The 21877-nt window shown below is 34.2% G+C and overlaps 1 protein-coding gene across 1 annotated transcript; it reads right to left on the reverse strand.

Annotated features, from left to right (window-relative positions):
• Nucleotides 1-1550: 1550 nt before the first annotated feature.
• On the reverse strand, nucleotides 1551-21128 carry LOC114344084 (apolipoprotein D). The gene is made up of 5 exons (XM_028294934.2): nucleotides 20895-21128; nucleotides 20106-20275; nucleotides 12380-12465; nucleotides 10272-10361; nucleotides 1551-1766 (listed from the first exon to the last, which is right to left on the reverse strand). The coding sequence occupies exons 1-5, from the start codon at nucleotides 21003-21005 to the stop codon at nucleotides 1633-1635; spliced, it is 591 nt and encodes a 196-aa protein (XP_028150735.1). The 5' UTR covers nucleotides 21006-21128; the 3' UTR covers nucleotides 1551-1632.
• Nucleotides 21129-21877: the final 749 nt, after the last annotated feature.

A 21877-nucleotide genomic window follows, 5' to 3' on the forward strand; every position in this document is an offset into this window, starting at 1 on the left:
TATATTTTGCAAGCTCATAAATTATTAAACGATATGTAGTCGAAAAATAATTAATTTAAATTATTTTAAGAACAACTCTCTCTTAAGCCGGGAATATGGGGTCGTTTTCTTGCGAAGGGGTTGTAGCTCTATAATCGAAAGACGCGTGATTTAAGAGTTTATTCTTAGAATATAAGCTATACGAATTAAACTATTATTAACTTTTTTGTAAAAACTTAAAGTTTTTCAGTGATTTACAAAAAACCTCTCCAAAACATGCATTTTTTCACAAATAATTAAAATCTTTGATCTTTAATAACTTAAAAAGTATTGACTTATTTTATTAACTTTATATAATGAATTTTGCTTTTAATTTGTTCTTTTATTGATTTGTGCATTTATTTTTTACAAAATAATTTTCACCCCCGAGAAGGGGCGGTATCCACCCTCAGGGTAAAGGCGCAAGGTGGTACCATGTCACCTTTGTTTCTTGACGTATCCTCTAACTACTGACCAATTTTTGTGAAAATCGATGAAGGTTCACCGAAATTGAAGGTAATCGTTGATTTTTACCTTCAGTGACTGCACTATACAAAATAAATTGCAATTTACTGATCTAAATGCGCGTAATTTGGAAGGTTATAAATTATTAAATGATATGTAGTCGCCAAATAATTAGTTTAATGCATTTTAAGTAAAACTTTCTCTTAAGCCGGGAAGATAGGGTGGTTTTCTTGCGAAGGGGTTGTAGCTCAATAATCGAAATGCTCTTGATTTAATAGTTTATTCTTAGAGTATATAAGCTATATGAATTATATCCGCAATACGATATATTTTAAGTTTTCTCAGCATCTTTCTCTTAAGTTAAATCAATTAAAGGGTTGTTTGGGGGTGAAGGGGATGAGCTCAAAAATCGAAAGTATATAATTTCAAGAGCTCATAAATAGCTCGTAATTCTGCCGCAAAAACCGATTCAATATTCCTATTTTTAAGTAGTGGGGGGGGGCTGACTCAGCCCCCCCCACTAGGGTATTAAATTCCTGCTCAGTGGAACTAGCTCAAAATTTTTAGTTTGCGGAATATGAGAGCTCATAAATAGCTCATAAATCAGGGCTATTTGTTTTTTAATTTTTGCAAGTGGGGGGGGCCAGCTCAACACGGGTCGATATTTTATCGAGCATTGTATCGATATCGTATCGAAATCAATATCAATACGATATTTTTGTAAGGAAGTATTGCCGATATCGATACACGATACGATACTTTATTGGCATAACCAATACAATACTCAATACTTAAAAAGTATCGATATTGTATCGTAGCGTGAGGCTCTAAGCAGAAACAAAGTAAAAGTCGCAGGAAAACATGCTGCCAAATTAAAATGGAGCTTAGCAGGATACAATGCCTGACTGAAGGATAGAAGATGAAATGAAATCACGAAATACAACAATGGAGACCATGGAGGAAGGGAAAGCAGATGAAGGTCACAAATGAGATGGGCTAATGACATTAAGAAGATTGGACGACACAACTGGAAACAAGTGGCGCAAAATAGAAATAGAAATAAAATATATATTAAAACATCTTTTATTAATAAAAAAAACAGAGTTTTCGGTAATAACTAAAATTCGTATATTTAGTATATTTTATAATTTAATAATCACATACATCTTGGTCCGTTTGTCTTAATTCAGCTGTAGAAAGTTTGTTGGCTTTAATAACGGCGATAGCATCATCTATAGCACTTTGTACTGGTTCAAAACTTCTTGTTAGAACGAAAAGACTCACTACAACAGAATTGGAATTATTACTTTTTATAAAAAATGGTCAATTTTAATGAAATCAAGTGGATGGCTACACATACTTTGTTTCAAAAGATCTTATCTTCTCTCTTTCCTTGTCTAAGAGTGTATGTAACTGTTTCGACTATGAGGATTATTCTTATAATATTAAAATAAACACTATTTTGGTGGATTTCTCCTAAATAATCAAATTTAAAGATTGCATGATTGCAACATAATAGCAAGCAAGCTCATGTAAAGTAATTGAATAATGAGCATGTTATTCAACAATCGTAGAAAATAGGATATTACTCACGAATCATTACACTCACGGTTTTATTTAAACAAGTGATGCATGCATAGTGACATATGTGACAGATATTAAGGTCGAAACAGACTACCATTACGTTACGTGAGCTTGCGTGCTATTACGTTGCAATTTTTAAATTCGATTCTCCAACAGAAATACAACAAAGCAGTGTTTATTTTTTATATTATAGGAATAATCCTCACAGTCGAGAGGCACTTACAATATTGTGACAATTTTATAAGTCTCCCAATAGTAGGCAACCAATTATTCAGCCGCATACTATTGGTGAACTATATTATTTAATTAAACTTCATTAAAATTCAGATACTCTAAGAGCTTCGCAGAATGAGTTTCCCGATGAATTCTTAATTTGGTCGGACCATCTAGTTGGTGATCGTCCTCTTGATCTTCTCCCCGGAATGTTTCCAGAAACAATTAATCTCTTCAAACTATTGTCACCTCTGCGAACCACGTGACCAAAGAATTGCAGTATTCGTTGCAGACATATTGTGGACAGCCATTTTTTAATTTCCAGTTGGTTTAGAATAGAAACGTTTGTCCTATGAGCTTTCCAAGTATGCGCAGCATTCTTCTCCATCACCACATCTCAAAGGCATCAATTTTTTGGGGCTCGCATGCGAGAAGAGTCCAAGTCTCTGCCCCGTATAGAAATATTGAGAATACAAGGGCTTTCACCAGTTTTATCTTGATATATTGAGACATAGATCTGCCTTTCGAGATTTTAGGTAGGCGGCTCATCGCATTTTTTGCCATACCAATACGTCTCCGAACGTTTGCTTCACAGTTACCATCGTTAGTTATACTAGACCCGAGATAGACAAAGCTGTTTACTATCTGGTATTCCTGCAACATATTAGTCAGTTGAATAGTGTGGAATCTGTCGACCACCATTATTTTTGTCTTAGCTTTATTCATTTTCAGACCAACTTGATTGCTTTCGTACTCAACTCTTCGCAGGAGATCACACAATTCTTGCTCATTTGCTGCTATAAGTGTAGTGTCATTAACAAATTAGCATCTTAAATTAGAGATTTTCCTACCACCTGCTGTTATTCCACCGGCCCATCCTTCTAAAGCCATCCTCATGACATAGGTTCATCATAAATGTTTAATAAGTCAGGTGACAACACGCATCCTTGTCTAACACCTCTCTCGGTCTTGAATTTGTTTGAGAACTTCTGATCTAATCGTACTGTTGCTTTATTGGACTGCTACAGATTCTAAATAAGTGTCACCAGGTGCATCGGTGTGCCCATTTCTATTAAAATGGACAACAGATATATCCAGCTTACACAATCAAATGCCTTTTGGTAGTAAACGAAGCGTATAATCATAGGTACTTGAAATTTTCTAGACTTTTCAATGAGTTGTCTCAGGTTCAGGATTTGTTCTCGTGTACCTTTACCCTTTACAAACTCCGCTTGTTTATGAGGTATTTGGTAATGTAGATAGGTTTTTTGCAATATATAGATATAGATATATACAGATATAATAGGTTTTTTATTGCAGCTTTAATTATTTGTTTCCTAAATTATATTATTATTTAAGTCAAGTTGATCTACAGTTTATTCGCATGAGCTATTCACTGAATGTAAATGTTAGTTGACATCGATATTAGGGTGGTGCGAAAAAAGTCAAGTTGATAATTCCGTGTCGCTATAGTGCGGAAAAGTTGCGATTGGTAATTACAAGAAAAACAAAAAAAGAATTATTCAAATCGGACTTTACCTTCCGATCCCGCAACAGGCCTAAATATTATGAAAAACAATGAAATTTTACCTTTTTTCAAAAAATTTTTATTTATCTTTCGTGTACGTTTTATTTATTGCTATAGTAAAATTTATTTAGTTTGCATGGTAGAGTAATAAAAAAATAAATCTACGCATTTAACGAATATCTTCCAATCCCGCAAGATGAATCAAAATTTATAAAAATTTGAAATTTTTGATGATTTTGATAAATTAAAAAACATTTAGTTATCTCATTTTTCTGTTACATTGTGAAGCTCTTCGCTTGTTTAGATATTGTATGACAATATTTAGACAACCCAGAACTCAAAACGAGGGGGTGGTTGCAGTTCTAGCTCCACACGCACCCCTCTCTCCAACCAACCAATGAGCAGTGGCGTCGGGCCGGGGGCGGCACGGGGGGCACGTGCCCCCCCAACATTATGCAAAAAAAGAAAAAAATAATATAAATTATCTTTAAATTACGTATATGTATACACTAAAACTTACGAATGAATAACTAATATAGATCCCCCGTTAGTCTATTTTTCTGTATGCATCTAATTTGATTCTGTGTGTGTAAAGTATGCGCGTGTTACAACTAAATTTACAAGTGCCGGTGAGCCGACTCTGGCCGGTTGCGCCCGAGCTGGAGCAGCCGATCGAATGCACCCGAGCCCAGCCGACGCCTGGCGGAGGGATATCATACCAGCTCAGTGCGCGTGTGTTGTGTTGTGTAGGTGGTCGCCACGTTTTATTCGTTCAATAAGCTTATTGTTACTAGCTGAGCTGCTATTGTTTGTGTAATTTTTGCGGATGTTCGTTTGTTATCATGTCTAAGAAACAGTCCTCTGTACTAACATTCTTTAAAAAACTTGGAAATTCAAGTGAAAGTGTAAATGAAGATAGACATTTAGCGGGAAGTAGCACTGGAGGTAGCGTTGGTGATGAATCGCCATCTTGTTTACGCCCAGATCGTGATGCTACATTCCAGGGCGAAAGTAGAGATCCTTCATTGGGAGTACAAAGTGCAGATATTGCAAAAGGAGCATTTCAGCCTGTTGATTGTTTTAAGGTAAGCAAGATTCAATCCAAATCGAGGCAGTTCAAAGAATCCTGGTACAGTGAATTTAATTGGGTCGAATATAGCCCCATTACAGACGCTGCATTTTGTTACCCATGCCGACTATTTTGTCAACATAAGTCTGGTCGCGGGGAGGAGTCATTCACTAAACTGGGCATGAACAATTGGAAGAAAGCTTTGGAAAAATTCAGGAAACATGAGAAGAGTGAAATGCATCAAAAATCTAAACAGTTTCTCAATGAGTATAGAAAAGCAGGAAGCACGGTAGCAGATTCGTTGTCCTCGGCACATACTAAAATGGTTGAGATGAATAGGAGGTATTTAAAATTCATAATTGAAAACATCCTATTCCTTGGAAAACAGAATCTTGCCTTAAGAGGACATGATGAGAGTACTGCTTCATTTAACAGGGGGAACTTTATAGAACTGCTAGAACTGAGATCTACTGAAATGGAGGAAGGAATCCAAACATTAATGAAATCCCCAGTCCATTCATACAAAAGTGCCCAGGTACAAAATGAGATAATAGATTGCATAAAAAGTGAAATGCTTCAACAAATTGTCCAAGAGGTGAGTGAGGCTTTGGCCTACCCAATTATTTGTGATGAAACTACGGATATTTCAACCCGTGAACAGCTTAGCATTTGCATTCGATACATTACTAAAATAGATGGACACATTAAAATCAATGAAAGGTTTTTGGGCTTCGTTGATGTGTCAGACACTACTGGTGAAAATTTACATCACACTATTAAACAGTATCTGCAGCAGTTGGGTATAAGCTTAAATAAAATGCACGGCCAGGCATATGATGGAGCTAGTAACATGAGCGGCAAATTCAAAGGTGTTGCCTCAAGGTTCCAAGAAGAAGAGCCTAAAGCTTTGTACACACACTGCCATGCCCACTTGCTTGATCTGGCTGTTCAGAGATTTTGTGAAGAAATAAGACAGCTTCGGAATTGCTTATCCATAGTAAATAACCTGTATAACTTAATTAATGCATCAGCTAACAGGTTTTCAATATTTGAATCAATATGTAAGCAAAGCGGAGAAACAAAAATGAAAAGACTGGTGAGCTTGTCTCGAACTAGATGGACAGTTCGACACAAAGCAATCCATGTAATTCTAGAGCAGCTCCCTGAAGTGTACGAAACTTTGGAAGTTATTGCAAACGATGTATCAAATCGTAAAATTGCAGCCGAAGCTGATGGTCTAGCCAAACAAATCAGCACATTTGAATTTGTATTCAGTTTAAAACTATTGCACAGCGTTTTGAGTCAGACTGATATACTCTCCAAAGAACTGCAGAGTGAATCTCTTGACATTTCTAAGGTTTTTGCAAAAGTTGAATCAGTCATTGACTGTTTAAAACTGGACAGAAATGATGATGGCTTTATTCAGATGTGGAATGAGTCAGAAGAACAGTGTAACAAATATGGTATGAAAGGTTTGTCAGTTGAAAGGCCTTCACTACCACGCAAACGGAAGATTCCGAAAAAACTTGAAGCTAGTAGTAGCTCTTCAGATGCTGCATTTCATCAATCACCTGAACAGATGTTCAAGACTGACATTTACTTTGCTGCTTTAGACACAGTATGTAAACTTGCAATCTCGTTTTTCCAAGAACGATTATGATAAAATCAACTGCATTGCCCAGTTACTATTTAATTGGACCGAAATTGACAACAACGCTGTTATGGCAATCCAAAAGTTTTATAACTTGTCTTTAAGTTTCTCTGCACATCTTAAGTTTTTTCACTGTTATGCAAAGAACAATTTTGTCAAAACAGACAAAGCAACCACAAGAGTAACGTTCCAAGAGTTGGCTGATTTTTTTATTGAGAATGATCTTCAAGCCAGTGCACCAGATGTTTGGCAGCTACTAGAAATATCACTTTCGTGGCCTATCACAACAGCAAGCGCAGAAAGATCGTTTTCTACACTACGAAGGCTAAAGACATTTCTTCGAAGCACCATGACAGAAGACCGCTTAAGTGGGCTTGCCCTGATGTCTATTGAGCAAGAATTGACGTCTGAATACATGAAAGATAAAAAACTAGATCTGTTAGTTGACAGATTTTCAAATCTAGCCGATAGGAGGCTAATGCTTCATTAGAACTAACGAAAATTGGTTCGTTGAAAACCATTCCTTAAAACTTTGTCTTGTACACAAATTTGTTTTTGTGTTATAAATGTACATGCAGTTATGTCTAGAATAGAATAAGCTTGTATATTTTGAAATTGAGTCTTTTTACAATCCATCAATATAGTAAAAATTGATTAAAACCAATGTTTAACAAAAATACACATATACTTTACTTTAGTTCTTAAGTGGTAGTTTTCAAAAAAGTTTCCACGGGACCACCACTCCCCCCCCCCGTAGACCCCGTGCCCCCCCAAATTATTAGGTCACGCTACGCCTATGCCAATCAGTGTGTGATTTTTACATTATTTACATATTATGTACATTTCTTTTCCATCTGTTTGTGTCCAGCTCTTAAACATCAACTTTGTATTGTGATTTCTTGGGAAAATCTGGCAGCATGGACCTTGATTTAAATGTTTTCCTGATGAATCCATCGGTTGATTGGGGCCCACATACGTTAGTATTTGACGGTGCTTTCGTGGGCAACTTTAGACACTGCTCGTCAGCTTGCATGTGGCAGGGATAGTTTTGTACATTCCAGTCTGACATGTCTCCCGACGTAATGCAAGAAGCTATATCTTCATTTGAAACTCTTTGAAGAACTGGTGGATAAGATAGTTTTGTAACATTCCAGTCTATTATTTCAGCGTAGTGCTTGAAAATTTAAAGTAGGAGGGATGAAATTTCTAATACTTTTACCCTTGGCTTTAGTATGTCCGGCTTTTAACACTCTCCTTGGCCCTAGCTCTCTAATATGTTTCCTTTCTCCCTACTACTTGAAATTTTGAAGTACAGGACTAAACTAAAATAATAGACTGGAATGTTGCAAAACTACCTTCTCCACCACTTCCTCGAACAGTTTCAAATGAAGATATAACTCCATGTATTACATCGGCGACATGTCAGACTGGAATGTAAAAAACTATCCCTGCCACAAGCCAGCTGATGAGCGGTGTCTAAAGTTGGCCACGGAAGCATCGTCTAATACTGATGTATGTGGGCCTCAATCAAGAGATGGATGTATCAGGACTACACTTAAACCAAGGTCCATCCTGCCAGATTTTACCAAGAAATCACAATGCAAAGTTTGTGTTTGAGAGCTGGACACAAACAGATGAAAAAGAAATGTACATAACATGTAAATAATGGAAATAACACACACTCATTGGTTGGTTGGAGAAAAGGGTGCGTGTGGAGCTAGAAGTGCAACCACCCCCTCGTTTTGAGTTCTGGGTTGTTTAAATAATGTCATACAATATCTAAACAAGAGAACTTCACAATGTAACAAAAAAATGAGATAAGTAAATGTTTTTTAATTTTTCAAAATCATCAAAAATTTCAAATTTTTATAGATTTTGATTGACCTTGCGGGATCGGAAAATATCCCTTAAATGCTTAAAACAATTTTTTTAGTACTCAACCATGCAAAGTGTAAATAAATTTTACTATAGCGATAAATAAAACGTACTCGAAGGATAAATAAAAATTTTTGAAAAAAAAGTAAAATTTTATTTTTTTTTTTTTCATAATCTTTAGGTCCGTTGCGGGATCGGAAGATAAAGTCCGATTTGAATAATTCTTTTTTGTTTTTCTTGTAATTACTAATCGCAACTTTTCCGCACTATAGCGGTACGGAATTATCAACTTGACTTTTTTCGCACCACCCTAATCGATATCGTCGTAAGCAACGGATGAGGTAGCTATTTGGTTCAAGTTTTGAATATTTTTGGATAACAGTTACTTGTATAATCGCGTAAATTATTCAATTATTTAATTAATAAGATTATTATTTCACTCTCTATGTATTCAGTGATTACAATAATTTATAGTCTGCTTTCTGCTTTTAGCCCATTTTTCCAGTTAGTTCCTGCAATTTTTACAATATGGTCCTTCCATTGCATCTGAGGTCTTCCTCTTCCTGTTCTTCCTGTCCACGGTCTCCAGTTTTGTATTTCAGCATTCCATCTTTTATCTTCCTGTCTCGCATTGTGGCCCGCAAATCTTCATTTTAACCCTGTTATAATGTTCAGTTACATTTTTTACTTTTGTTTTCCCTCTTATCCATTTGTTTGATTTTCTGTCTTGTAGTTTTATTCCCAACATGGATCTTTCCATTTTTCTCCGAGTTATTTCAATTTTGTTTATGTTGGCCTTTGTTAATGTCCATGTTTCTGAGCCATACGTCATAACAGAAAGGATGCACTGGTCAAATACACGGGTTTTTAGGTACTGTTGTATCTATGTGCTTTTTAGTATCCATCTTAACTTTCCAAATGCTGCCCACGCCAATCGGATTCTTCTCTGTACTTCAATTGTTTGGTTCTCTTTATAAGCTTTGATAATTTATTTGACCCAGGTATATATATATATTCGTCAACAACCTCAATATTGATATTATTTATATTTACATTTATTCTGTCGTTTATATTTGATATGATTTTGGTTTTACTCATGTTCATTTTTAATCCTATCTTCTCCGATGCGTGTGCTAGTTGAGTCAGCATTGTGGCCAGTTCTGCTTGGTTGGTTGTAATAAGGGCAAAATCATCGCAATATCTGAGGTGATTGAGATTCTTCCCACTTATGTTGATACCCATGTCTTCCCATTCCAGTTCTTTAAAGGCGTCTTCCAGAGCTAAGGTGAAGAGTTTTGGGGATATTACATCTCCTTGTCTTACGCCTCTACGTATTTCTATGGGATTAGTTTTGTTTTTTTATTTTCCCATTCGACTGTCATAGTTGCTGTTTTATAGATATTATGTAAGAGTTGCCTGTACCTGGAGTCTATTCTGCTATTATTTAGAGCTTTTTCTATCGCCCATATCTCCACACTATCGAACGCTTTTTCCTAGTCTACAAAGGCTAAACATAAATCTAGGTTGTATTCGTTTGCCTTCTCTATCAATATTTTCATAGTGAGGAGATGATCTATGGTACTAATGGTACTAATGGTACTATGGTAATAATTTACTATACAATAAGATCTAATAATCGAGAAAAGAGACAGAGTGATAAAGTAATGTAAATAATATACTGTTACTATGGAACGAGTAGATGCATTTTGAACACCTTTTAACAACTACAATCTTTGTTTACATGCACTGCATGTCTTATTGGAATTATAAATATTGAAATAGTATAATAAACCAATTAAATCTCTCAATTCTAATCAAGTAAAGCATAAATTATATACATACACAGAAAGAACAAAAATAGTACGTACCTCCAGTAACATTCTTTATTACAGAACAAGAGTAACCCACAAAAAATCCTGAATAGTCTGTTCCGAGAATCCAATAAGGTACAGTTAATTCTGAAAATATTCAACTAATCAAATACATTTTTATAGCATATAGAAAGCATTTAAATTTAAACACATTATTACTATAATATATTCAGACGAATAATGGGATCGGTGAAGATAGGTGTAGGCGAATTTAGAAGGAATGTAGAAGGTCAATGAAGAAATTAAAGAAGCCATCCATAGTGAAGACATAATCACGTTCGTGAGGACGCAAAGGCTCAGGTGGCTGGGACACACAGAAAGAGCTAACCCAGATTCTACGCTAAAGCGAATATCCGGCTGGAGACCAACAACAAAGAGACCAAAGGGAAGGCCCAAAACAAGATGGAGAGATCAAGTCTTAGGAGACATAAGAAGCTAAGAATCTACAAATGGAAGGAGTGTTGTAAAGACCGGAAAGAATGGAGGAAAATTTTAGGCAGGGCCAAGTCACACAACACGCTGCTATAATAATAAAAAGACAACAGCGGACTGATTCACCGCAACAAATGAATCAGGGAGCCCAAAAGGGCGGCAAACACTCCGCCAGGAGTGAGTAAGCCATGATGATGATATTTAGATATTATTAATACCCCTTTGTCAAAAGGGGATGACAAGGGAAATAAAAATAGATGGAGAATATCTAAGCAACTTATGTTTCGCCAATGTAATAGTAATAATAGCTGAGATGGTACAGGAACTCGTTATGGCTACAGAAAATATAGGTTTAAATATAAACACCTCGAAAACAAAAATAATGACAAATTTGGTACCCAACCAGAGCACCAGTATTGGTGGGAAAGAAATAGAACTCTTAGATAGATATAAATACCTGGGACAAGAGATTGGGATTGTCAGGGATACTCGGACTCAAAACAAAAGTTAACCATTTTAAATACCTAGGATGTTGGATAAACGAGACACTAAATAACGATAAAGAAATTAAAACCCATACAGAAATTTCAAAAGGATCATTTATTAAACGTAGATCTATTCTGAGCAATTCTCAGCCGAACTTACAACTAAGAATCAAGTTCCTAAAATATTATGTGTATCCTGTATTACAATATGGACGTAAAACCTGGATCATGCAGGTTAACATGATGAACAAATTAGAAGCCTCCGAGATGTGGTTATATTGTAGAATGCTCAGAATATCATGGGTTCAACGTATTTTAAACAGATGAGTTTTAAATAGAATAGGTCAAGGCGAAGGTGACTTAATGAAGATGATAAAAAAAGAGAAAACTTGAATATCTGGGGCACATAATCAGATAGGATACTGCATTTAATATTCAACGGAAAGATCGACGGAAAAAGTGAAATTGGTAGGAAGAAATATTCATGGTTCCGAAACCTTCGTTAATAGACTGGCTTATTAGCAGAAGAACTATTATATATTTATTATATATTATGTCGCGCAAGATCGAAAACGATATCGGTAAATTGTCATGGACGCTACCCACGCCTAAAATTTGGGCACGGGATATAAGAACAAAAATGATGTTTATTTGTAAGGCATTTTTTAATTATTCGTCGAATATCACTTGCTTGGGCAAGTGATCTTGGGCACTAAGAGACATCTATAAGAGCAACATCCCGATAGCTATGAAACGGAAGACATTTGACCAATGCGTTCTTCCTATTATGACATACGGAGCAGAAACTCTCACGCTCCCAAAAACAACTGCACTAAAAATGCGAGTGGCACAAAGGCGCATGGAAAGATTGATTCTCAGAGTGACCAAAAAAGACAAAATAATGAACCACTAAGGAAAAGAACAGGTATCACTGAACGTATAACCACGCTGAAATGGAATTGGGCAGGTCACATAGCGAGACTAAAAACCTCAAGATGGACCAGAAAACTAATTGACTGGCCCCAAGAGAAGACAAACGCAGCAGATGACTACAACCAATACGCTGGATGGACGACATGAAACGAATATAATAGATAGTGGCGAAAAATGAGAGAGACCTATGTCTATCAGTGGACAGAGGAGGTTTCATGATGATGATGATTTTTTAATTAAATAATTTGTACTAACTTAGATCAGTGAACGTTACATTAAATTTGGCAGGCTCAGACGGATCTGCTGTTGCATTTCCTTCTAGGATGGTCCATTCATTTGTGCTAAAATTAAATATTTATTTATTTTTATTTAAACGCTCCATATGCTGTTAATAACTATACAGGGTGTTTCATTAATAATTGTCCATATAGTAACTGGAGAAACCTTAGCACAAAATACGAAGATTTAACCCAAAACACTTAAATAAAATGTGGTTCCTTACTGAGTTACAGGGTGTTTTATCTAAGAATTTTAAAACTATTTTTGCTCGGCATTTTAAAACTATTCGACGTATCCTTTTCATACTTAGCAGAAAGTGCCACTACTATACACCCTACTAAACTGTGATAAACAAACGTTTCTAGCTACTACCAGAGACGTACGACAGGGGATAGTAAATGGTTGACCCTTCTCAAATTCTACGCCACTGGTGGAATTACTATTTTAGTGCCATTTTTAGATTTTCCAATACTTACTACGTAAATAATATACTCTTCATTGGTAACGATAAAGTCATTAGTTTACGAGATATTTGAAGTTAAATATGAAACGGCACAGATATTTTTATTAATTTATGATATGATTCATATGATTAAAATTTAAAACTTATTTGTACCCAGTACTTTAATACCATTTGGCGTATCCTTATCATACTTGGCAGAAAGTGTAGGTACTGTACACCCTACTAAATTAAGATAAATAAACGTTTCTAGCTACTACCAGAGGCGTACGACAGGGGATAGTGGCTGGTTGACCCTTCCCAAATTCTACGCCACTGACTAAATTGCTATTTTAGTGTAATTTTTTGATTTTTCAATACTTTTTATGAAAATAATATACTCTTTATTCGTAACGATAAAATGATTAGTTTTCGAGATATTTGAAAGATCTCGAAAACTAATGACTTTTCGTTACGAAAGAAGAGTACATTATTTTCATGGAAAGTATTGGAGAATCCAAAAATTGAACTAAAATAGCAATTCCGCCAGTGGCGTAGAATTTTGAAAGAGTCAACCATTCACTTTCCCCCGTCGTATAACTCTGGTAATAGACAGAAACGTTTGTTTAACATAATTTAGTAGTTTGTACAGTTACCTATACTTCGTGCCAAATACGAAAAGGATACGTCAAATAGTTTTAAAATGCTGAGCAAAAATAGTTTTTAAATTTTTAGATAAAGCACCCTGTAACTTAGTAAGGAACCACATTTTATTTAAGTGTTTTAGGTTAAATCTTCGTATTTTGTGCTAAGGTTTCTCCAGTTACTATATGGACAATTATTAATGAAACACCCTGTAGAGATCATTTTTATAAAACAGAATAATCATAAGATTAACTAATTACAATAATTCTTTTAATCAAAGAATATTTCTCTATTCACTTCTATTTTGTGCTTTTCCTTTTCAGTCCCTCGCCTTCACGTGTTTAAGGTCTTCCTCCACTTTATTAATCCACCTCGTTCTGGGCCTACCTCTTCTTTTGGACCGATTAGTTTTGTGATTTGTGGTCATAGCTAGTTTAGGCATTCTGTTCGCTGATTTTATTCCTATATGTCCCAACTATCTTATCCTTTGTGATTTGATGAACCTGGTGATTATAAGAGCTTTGTACAAAGTCATTAATTCGTTGTTGGATCTCTCCCACCTACTTCTGTCTTCGTTCCTCTGAGTATCATCTTTCTTCTTATTTTATTTTGTTCTGAAGCTATTTCCTTGTGGCATTTTTATAATTAACTATTTAGGTGGGAAATAAGCTAAGGAAATAAGTCACAATTAAATTGAAAAAAATAATTTTATTAACGTTTCGACGCCCAAATCGGGTGTCGTTGTCAAAATACAAAATACTACTAAATTAAACAAAAATGTTGTTGCTTAATAAAAAATTCTTCTAATAATTTATTTAATCTGACTCATTTATATCGGCAAGTCAGACATATATTATACTTACATTTTAAAGTAGAAGACTTTAAAATGATATTGCCAATATTTATGAGTTGCGTTTATTTAATATCCATATTTCACAAGACATATGTTACTGTGCATAGTTTTAGTTTTGCATGTACATAGTTAGTTTAGACATTCTATTCACTGCCATTCTTTCTACATATTCCAACCATCTGCTCATTTGCGACTTGATGAACTTAGCCTAGACATTCTTTATACAAAGCCATTATTCGTGGTTGGTTCTTCTCTCCACCTGTCTTCTATGTTCCTTTCTCTGAGAATGAGTCTCAATATTTTCCTTTCCCATGCTTCCAGAATAATCCGATATTCTTTCTTATTTAATGTTCATGTCTCGCAGACATATTATGAGGCACTCAGAGGAAAAGTAGTATAACTCACAAACGTTTGTCTGTGAAATGGTATTCTAATTCCAAAAAAAAAACAACGAAATTCAATAATTGCAATTCGGTATCCCATATAAATTTCAACAAATTCTTCTAAAGAATCCGTCACAACTGGCTCAGTAAGTATTACTGAGATTTTTTAGGTCATTAACAAGCAAAATCTTTCAATTACCAAAAGTTAAAATATATGCAGCTATACCACTTTTCCTCTGAGTGGCTCACATGTTACTTGTGGTCTAATTACTGTTATATATATTTGGAGTTTGCTTTGTAGTCCAGAAAGCCACTGCGCATCTGCTAGGATAAATATTCTGATTCTGATTTTTTCCACAGTCTTCCTCAAAAAGGATCCCTTTTAAAAAATTTGCATGTTGCCAAGTACAAAAGTGGATCAAAAATTTTTTAAACGTTTTTTTTTTTGTTTTTTTGCTAAAATTATTTTTTTTGCATTGAAAAAAGTTTTTTTAGGTTTTTTGGATCATCCCAAACAGAAAAGGTCTTGAGTGACTTTTCTCTAAAGTTGATAGTTTTTGACATATTATAAGCGATTAAAAATTTAAAAATTGCGAAATCGGCCATTTCTAACCCTCAAGATCTATGTGAAAAACTGAAAATTTCAATGTTGCCAAGGTAGGTAGATATTCCATGAATATCGATTGATGAAATCCCGAAGAGCTTTTTGAAAAACAATATCGAAAACCCCTTTGTTTTATAATTCGTATTCAAGCGGGTGCGACACTATTTTCAACCGTTGCATGTAATAGGATGTAATCGGAAAACATTTGAAGTTTAAAAAAATGTTTAAAAATTTTTTGACCCATTTTTGACTCAGGTAACATGCAAATTTCTTAATAGGAAACCTTTCAAACAAGATGATGGAAAGAAAATTGGATCAGAATATTTTTCTGCACATAATATTTACGCATATTACATACAATGTTGTATACACATGCAACGGTTGAAAATAGTGTAGCGGCCGCTTGATTAGCAATTAAAGGGTTTTCGATATAGTATTGCCAAAAACTCTTAGGGATTTCATCAATCGATGTTTATACAGGGTGTTTCATTGGGAAACGGAAATACTTTAAAGGTGAATAGAGGTCACCGAGCCGGTTCTAGATATACTACATTTTTTGCCCTGTCGACTTTTATAACCGAGTTACAGGGTGTTTTATCGATTTTGCCCATTTCTTTCCTAAGCCATAACTTTAGAACCGCCGTTTATATTTTTTTGATATTTGGTACACATATGTCTCATTCAAAACCCAAACGACCGACATACTAACCATCACCCCGTATATTCAAATTTTGAAAATCTGTTTGCATATTTGAAAAGAGCACAAAAAAGTAAATTAAATGGTTCGCTTCAATTTTTCGGCCAGACAATTTTATGACTTTAATTTTGAAATTATATTGAATTTTTTAAGAACTCTGACATTAAAAAGCAGGTATTATTAACTTTTAGTTATAAATTATTAAAGTTAATGAATAAATTCTCTTTTTAAAAATAATCAATACTTATTTACCACATTGGAACGACCCAATTACTAATGACAAGAAAAATCCCGGTTCGGATTAACACAAAAATATAAAGTAATTGTGACCTTGAACCAACACCCTGTATATTGAAATTTTGAAAATTTGTCTGCGCATTTTAAAAGAGCATAAAAAACTGTGATTAAAGGTTCATTTTAATTTTTTTGCCGTTGATTTAATTACATCAATTTTGAAATTATATTGAAATTTTAAAGAACTCTGATTAAAAACTAGGTATGTATTATTAACTTTTAATAATTTAATGTTAATTAATCAATACTTATTTTAAAAATACTTAATACTTATTTACTACTTCATGGATTCTCTGGATTTGTAGCTGTATGCACATCATTAAAAATTAGAATTGCGAGAATTGGGATATTTTAATGATTTAATAAAGAATTAAAAAAATAGCTATATCTAATGAAAAAAAAATGTTTAAACAATTCAACAATTTAACATAAATTAAAAATATTTGAACTACTTATAACAGTTGATCAAAATGTCCACCATTTTGTTCGATGCATTTCCTTGCTCGTTTTAAAAGATTTCTAATCGATTTTCTAATTTCATTGGGATTATTTTTCATTTTTCTGGCAGCTTTCTGTGACCTTCACAGAATTAATCAATATTATTTCAAAATTTCCGTAATTAAATTATCTGCTCAAAAATTTTACATGCACCCTTTAACGCAGTTTTTGATGCTCTTTTAAAATACGCAAACGAATTTTCCAAATTTCAATATACAGGGTGTTGTTTCAAGGTCACAATTACTTTATATCTTTTTGTTAATCCGGACCTGGATTTTTCTTGTCATTAGTAATTGGGTCGTTCCAATGTGGTAAATAAGTATTGATTATTTTTAAAATTAGTATTTATTCATTCACTTTAATAATTTATAACTAAAAGTTAATAATATCTGCTTTTTAATGTCAGAGTTGTTAAAAAATTCAATATAATTTCAAAATTAAAGTCATAAAATTGTCTGGCCGAAAAATTGAAGCAAACCATTCAACTTGAATATACAGGGTGTTGTTTTAAGGACACAATTACTTTATGATTTTTTGTTAATCCGGACCTGGATTTTTCTTATGATTAGTATGTCGGTCGTTTGGGTTTTGAATGAGACATATGTGTACCAAAAACCAAAAAAATATTCGGGGTGGTTCTAAAGTTATGGCTTAGGAAAGAAATGGGCAAAATCGATAAAACACCCTGTAACTCGATTATAATAGTCGGTAGGGCAAAAAATGTAGTATATCTAGAACCGGCTCGGTGACCTCTATTTACCATTAACGTATTTCTGTTTCCCAATGAAACACCCTGTATAATATCTACTTACCCTAAAACATTCAAATTTTCAGTTTTTCACATAGTTTTTTAGTGGTAAAAATGGCCGATTTCGCAATTTTTAAATTTTTAATCGCATATATATCAAAAATTATCAACTTTAGAGAAAAGTCACTACAGACCTTTTCAGTTTGGAATGATCTAAAAAATCTAAAAAAACTTTTTTCGGTGCAAAAAAAATAATTTCAGGAAAAAAACAAAAAGAAACGTTTAAAAAAATTTTTGACCCACTTTTGGGCCTGGCAACAGGCAAATTTGTTAAAAGGGTTTTTTTTTAATAAGACTGTGCAAAAAATCAGAATCAGAATATTTTGGCTTTCTGGACTATTGTCTAGAAACTACACCCAGGTATTAAAATTATCCACACTTTTAAAACTATAACTTTTACCACTTACAGATCTCACACTAAAGTCTTCTTCTGTTTCTTCTTCTGTTCCTCCCATGATCATATATTTGGTTTTGACTTTATTTAGATCCAATCCGAAGTTCTGTGCTTCTCCAATAATGTTTATTTTCACTATTCTTAATTCTTTCGGATTAATAATGTTTGTAACTGCTTTTGGATGTCTTCTTTCTGAATATAATATGTCCCATCCATCTGAGATTTTGTGTCTTGATAAATCTGACGATGTCTCTTCACAAGTTTCATTATTACCTAAGTTTAGTGGTCCTGCTATTCTCCGAATGATTTTTGTCTCTAGGATCCTCAATCTTTCTTAATCTTTCGGTAAGGCACATTACCATATATTTATGATTACTGGTCTAATTGCTGCTCTGTAAATTTTCAGTTTAGAATTCTGAGGAAGCTTCTTACTTTTAGGGTACTTGTTGTATTTCCAGTAAGTTCTGTTTTCAACCAGATTATTTCATTGGTTACTATGTTTCTATCATCATTTCCATTACCTAAGGCCTCAAGATATTTAAAGAGTTGTACGTTTTCAAATTCCTATTCGCCAATAATAATTAACCTCGTCACATTAATTGTATTTTTTCTGTAAAATATTAACTATTTTGTTTTATTTTGATTTATTGACAATGAACATACGTAGAGTCCGTTTATCATGGCCTTGAAAAAAAGGTGTGGTAAAAAGAGGAAAATTAAAGGTACCGCTTCCATTTTACTAAATAAAGAAAATACCTCAATAGAATGCAGCAGGATCTTATTAGAAATAGTAGATGAAGAATTCGTTAAAACGAAAATGCCAACATTGATATAGTAACAACATATCGAATTTTTACATTTACAAATTAAAAAATTATATACCAGATTATACATATCTAACATTAACAGTGGGCACAAACATATAGTTTAATATCGTCATTATGGTAGGGGAGCCCAAGCGGGGAGTTTTGCAGTTACTCGAGCGCGTCAGATTATCACATGGTACTACCTTGTAAATGTACCTATACCTATACCATATTATTGGCTCTTAATACAGGGGAGTTCGTTAAGGAGGGTCCGAAAAAAAATTCTATCCTTAGAAAAACTCGAAATCGTCAGATTAAGATAAGGTAAGTTAAGTACATGCAAAACAGTGTATACTTCAATAATCTGACGATTTGAGCGGGGCGTAAGAAAATGGGCGAGTCGCAAAGTTTCACAAAAAAAATAGATCGAAAAACTAAAAAATACGTCGAAAGTTGAGTCAGGAAGATTCGATTCATAGATGGTGCTAGTAGCATCTTTGGTAATTATTTTGATAATTACCCGGAAAGGATGAAAGGATTTGATTTCAGTTCAGTGCCTTTACCCAGGTGCTCCGATGAGGAAACGGATATTCCGAAATACGTATAAGCACATAGTAGAGTGCTGTACTGTAATCAAATCTAAACCATCCTTTTTTTTTCTTTTAAAAAATACGTGTTCAATATTTTTCAAAAATCTATTGAATGATGCCAAACACGACCTCCACGGTGAGGGGTGGCGGTAAATTTAAAATTTTAAATACGAACCCCGCGATATTTCGCGAAATGAACATCAGATCGAAAAACTGCAAAATGCACGTATTCAATATAAAATCTATCGAATGGCACCAAACACGACCCCCACTGAGGTGGGGTGGGGGCTACTTTAAAATCTTAAATAGGAGCCCCCAATTTTTATTGCAGATTTGGATTCCTTGCGTAAAAATAAGTAACTTTTATTCGAGACATTTTTTCGAATTATGGACAAATGGCACTAAAATCGGAAAAAACGATTGTTGGAAATGGAAAATTAAATTAAAAATGGAGAGTCCCCACTTAAATGGAAAACTTTACTTAACTTTTTTAGTTTTAGGACCTAATCTTCACAACCCGATAGGTCCCCATAACGCTCGAGGAACTGCAAATTTGGCACACTTTGCTCTCCTACTATTAAGAGCAATAATAAGTAAATTATACATTTATGGTTTATTTCCATAAAAATATAGTATTCAAAGTAAAGAATGCCTGAAGAAAATATATCATTACTTATATGGCTTAACTTACTCTGAATTAATAAATTCGGTGGTGCTCAATATAGAATTATCTGCAGGTGCATCTGTAGGTTCAGGTGCAGCTGTAGTACTTGAACTTTTATAATAATTAGTATAAACACATCTTGCGTGATCTTCCAGTGTACTAGGGTATCTTGCTTGTTCGTACCAGTCACCCAACAACTAAAAGAAAAAGATAATACCTATATCTTTATATATAATTCTTTACGATAATATTCGAAACCACTGAACCGATTCCAATAAAATTTTGTGAAAGTGTATTTTCTTGTCCAAATAAAAGATAGAAGTATTTTTCATCTCTATGAATGACCCTTATTTTTTAAAAATTCGTGTGACCCCAATGCAATCATATGATCCCAAAGAAAACCCGACATAATTAATATCTACATTAGTCAAAATATCTGTGTCGCTTCATTTTTCATGATAGTCATTCAAAAGTAAATTATTTCCATAGAAAGTATTGAAGAATCGAAAAATTGCAATAAAATGGCTATTCCGCTAGTGGCGTAGAATTTGGGAAGGGTCAACCATGCATTTTTCTTTGTCGTACGTCTCTGATAGTAGCCAAAAACGATTATTTAACATAATTTACTAAATAGGGTGTATAGTACCTATACTTCCTACCAAGTATAACAAAGGTACGTTAAATTGTTTTGTAGTACTGGGTACAAATCTGGACCTCGGAGATAAACTACACTATGTCGACATGGTGTTATTTTGAACAAGTTCAACAAGTTTTGAAACACCCTGTATAAAAAAATAAAAATAAAAATGAACTTACCTGTTCCTGATCAAAACCTTTCACTACTTTTACAGTTGGACATTTAGTCACAGGAACTTGTGCCTGTGCATATATTACAACGGAACAAAAAATGACTGCAAAAATAATCATTTTCCAATTTTATCTAGTAGTGTACTCGAAAGGTAATAGGTAGGTATGTGTTAATATTCAACTACAGCCTCCTTTTATAACTTTTAACTAGCTTTTATTTACTAATATCAATGGGCGTCTAATAAATTGCATGTAATCTGCTTTAAATTATTGACAAATACACTTGAAAGCAAAAAAATCGACTCACTCGATAAATTGTAATGTATGCTTAGTAATTTTATGTTGTGTTCTTTGAATTAAAACAACTAATGAAAAAAAATATTTTATATTATAGAGCTTCCAAAAAATAATTGTTTTATGCAGATTGGCAACGTGTTGTAAAATTTGACTTCTTCTCTGTTACATAGTAACGGTTATGTTAGCCCATTTAGAGCTTTATGAATTTGACGGTGGTCGTCTCAGTCGCTTTTCAAACATTGACCTGTGTGTACGCATCGAGGTGCAGTAAGTGAATATTTTACAAAATGGATACTTCACTAGTAAAGTAGGCGATCCAGGTAATTGTATAATTACGAGAGGGATATAGTCAGAGGACTGCCGCCCGTCGCCTTCTTATGACGCAGTCTGCAGTATCAAGGGCTTACCGTTGATACCAGGACACCGGCAGCTACAATCGACGACTAGATTCGGGTTGGCGACGTGTAATGACAGCGAGGGATGATCGATTTATTGTCCTGAGTGCCTTGCGGGATCGGCACGCGACAGGAGTTGAGCTTCAATTAATCCTTAAGGAATGTTCGAGGTGTAGCCGTCACTCAGTGGATAGTAGGATAAGGCTTAAAGCTGCCACTGTTACTTCCAGACGAGCTAACACGGCCCTAACAACGGAAGAAACAAGCTAGACTTCAATTTTCCGGAGAACACGTCAATTG

This window comes from Diabrotica virgifera, chromosome 6 (genome assembly GCF_917563875.1).
Source record: "Diabrotica virgifera virgifera chromosome 6, PGI_DIABVI_V3a".
NCBI lineage: Eukaryota > Metazoa > Arthropoda > Insecta > Coleoptera > Chrysomelidae > Diabrotica > Diabrotica virgifera.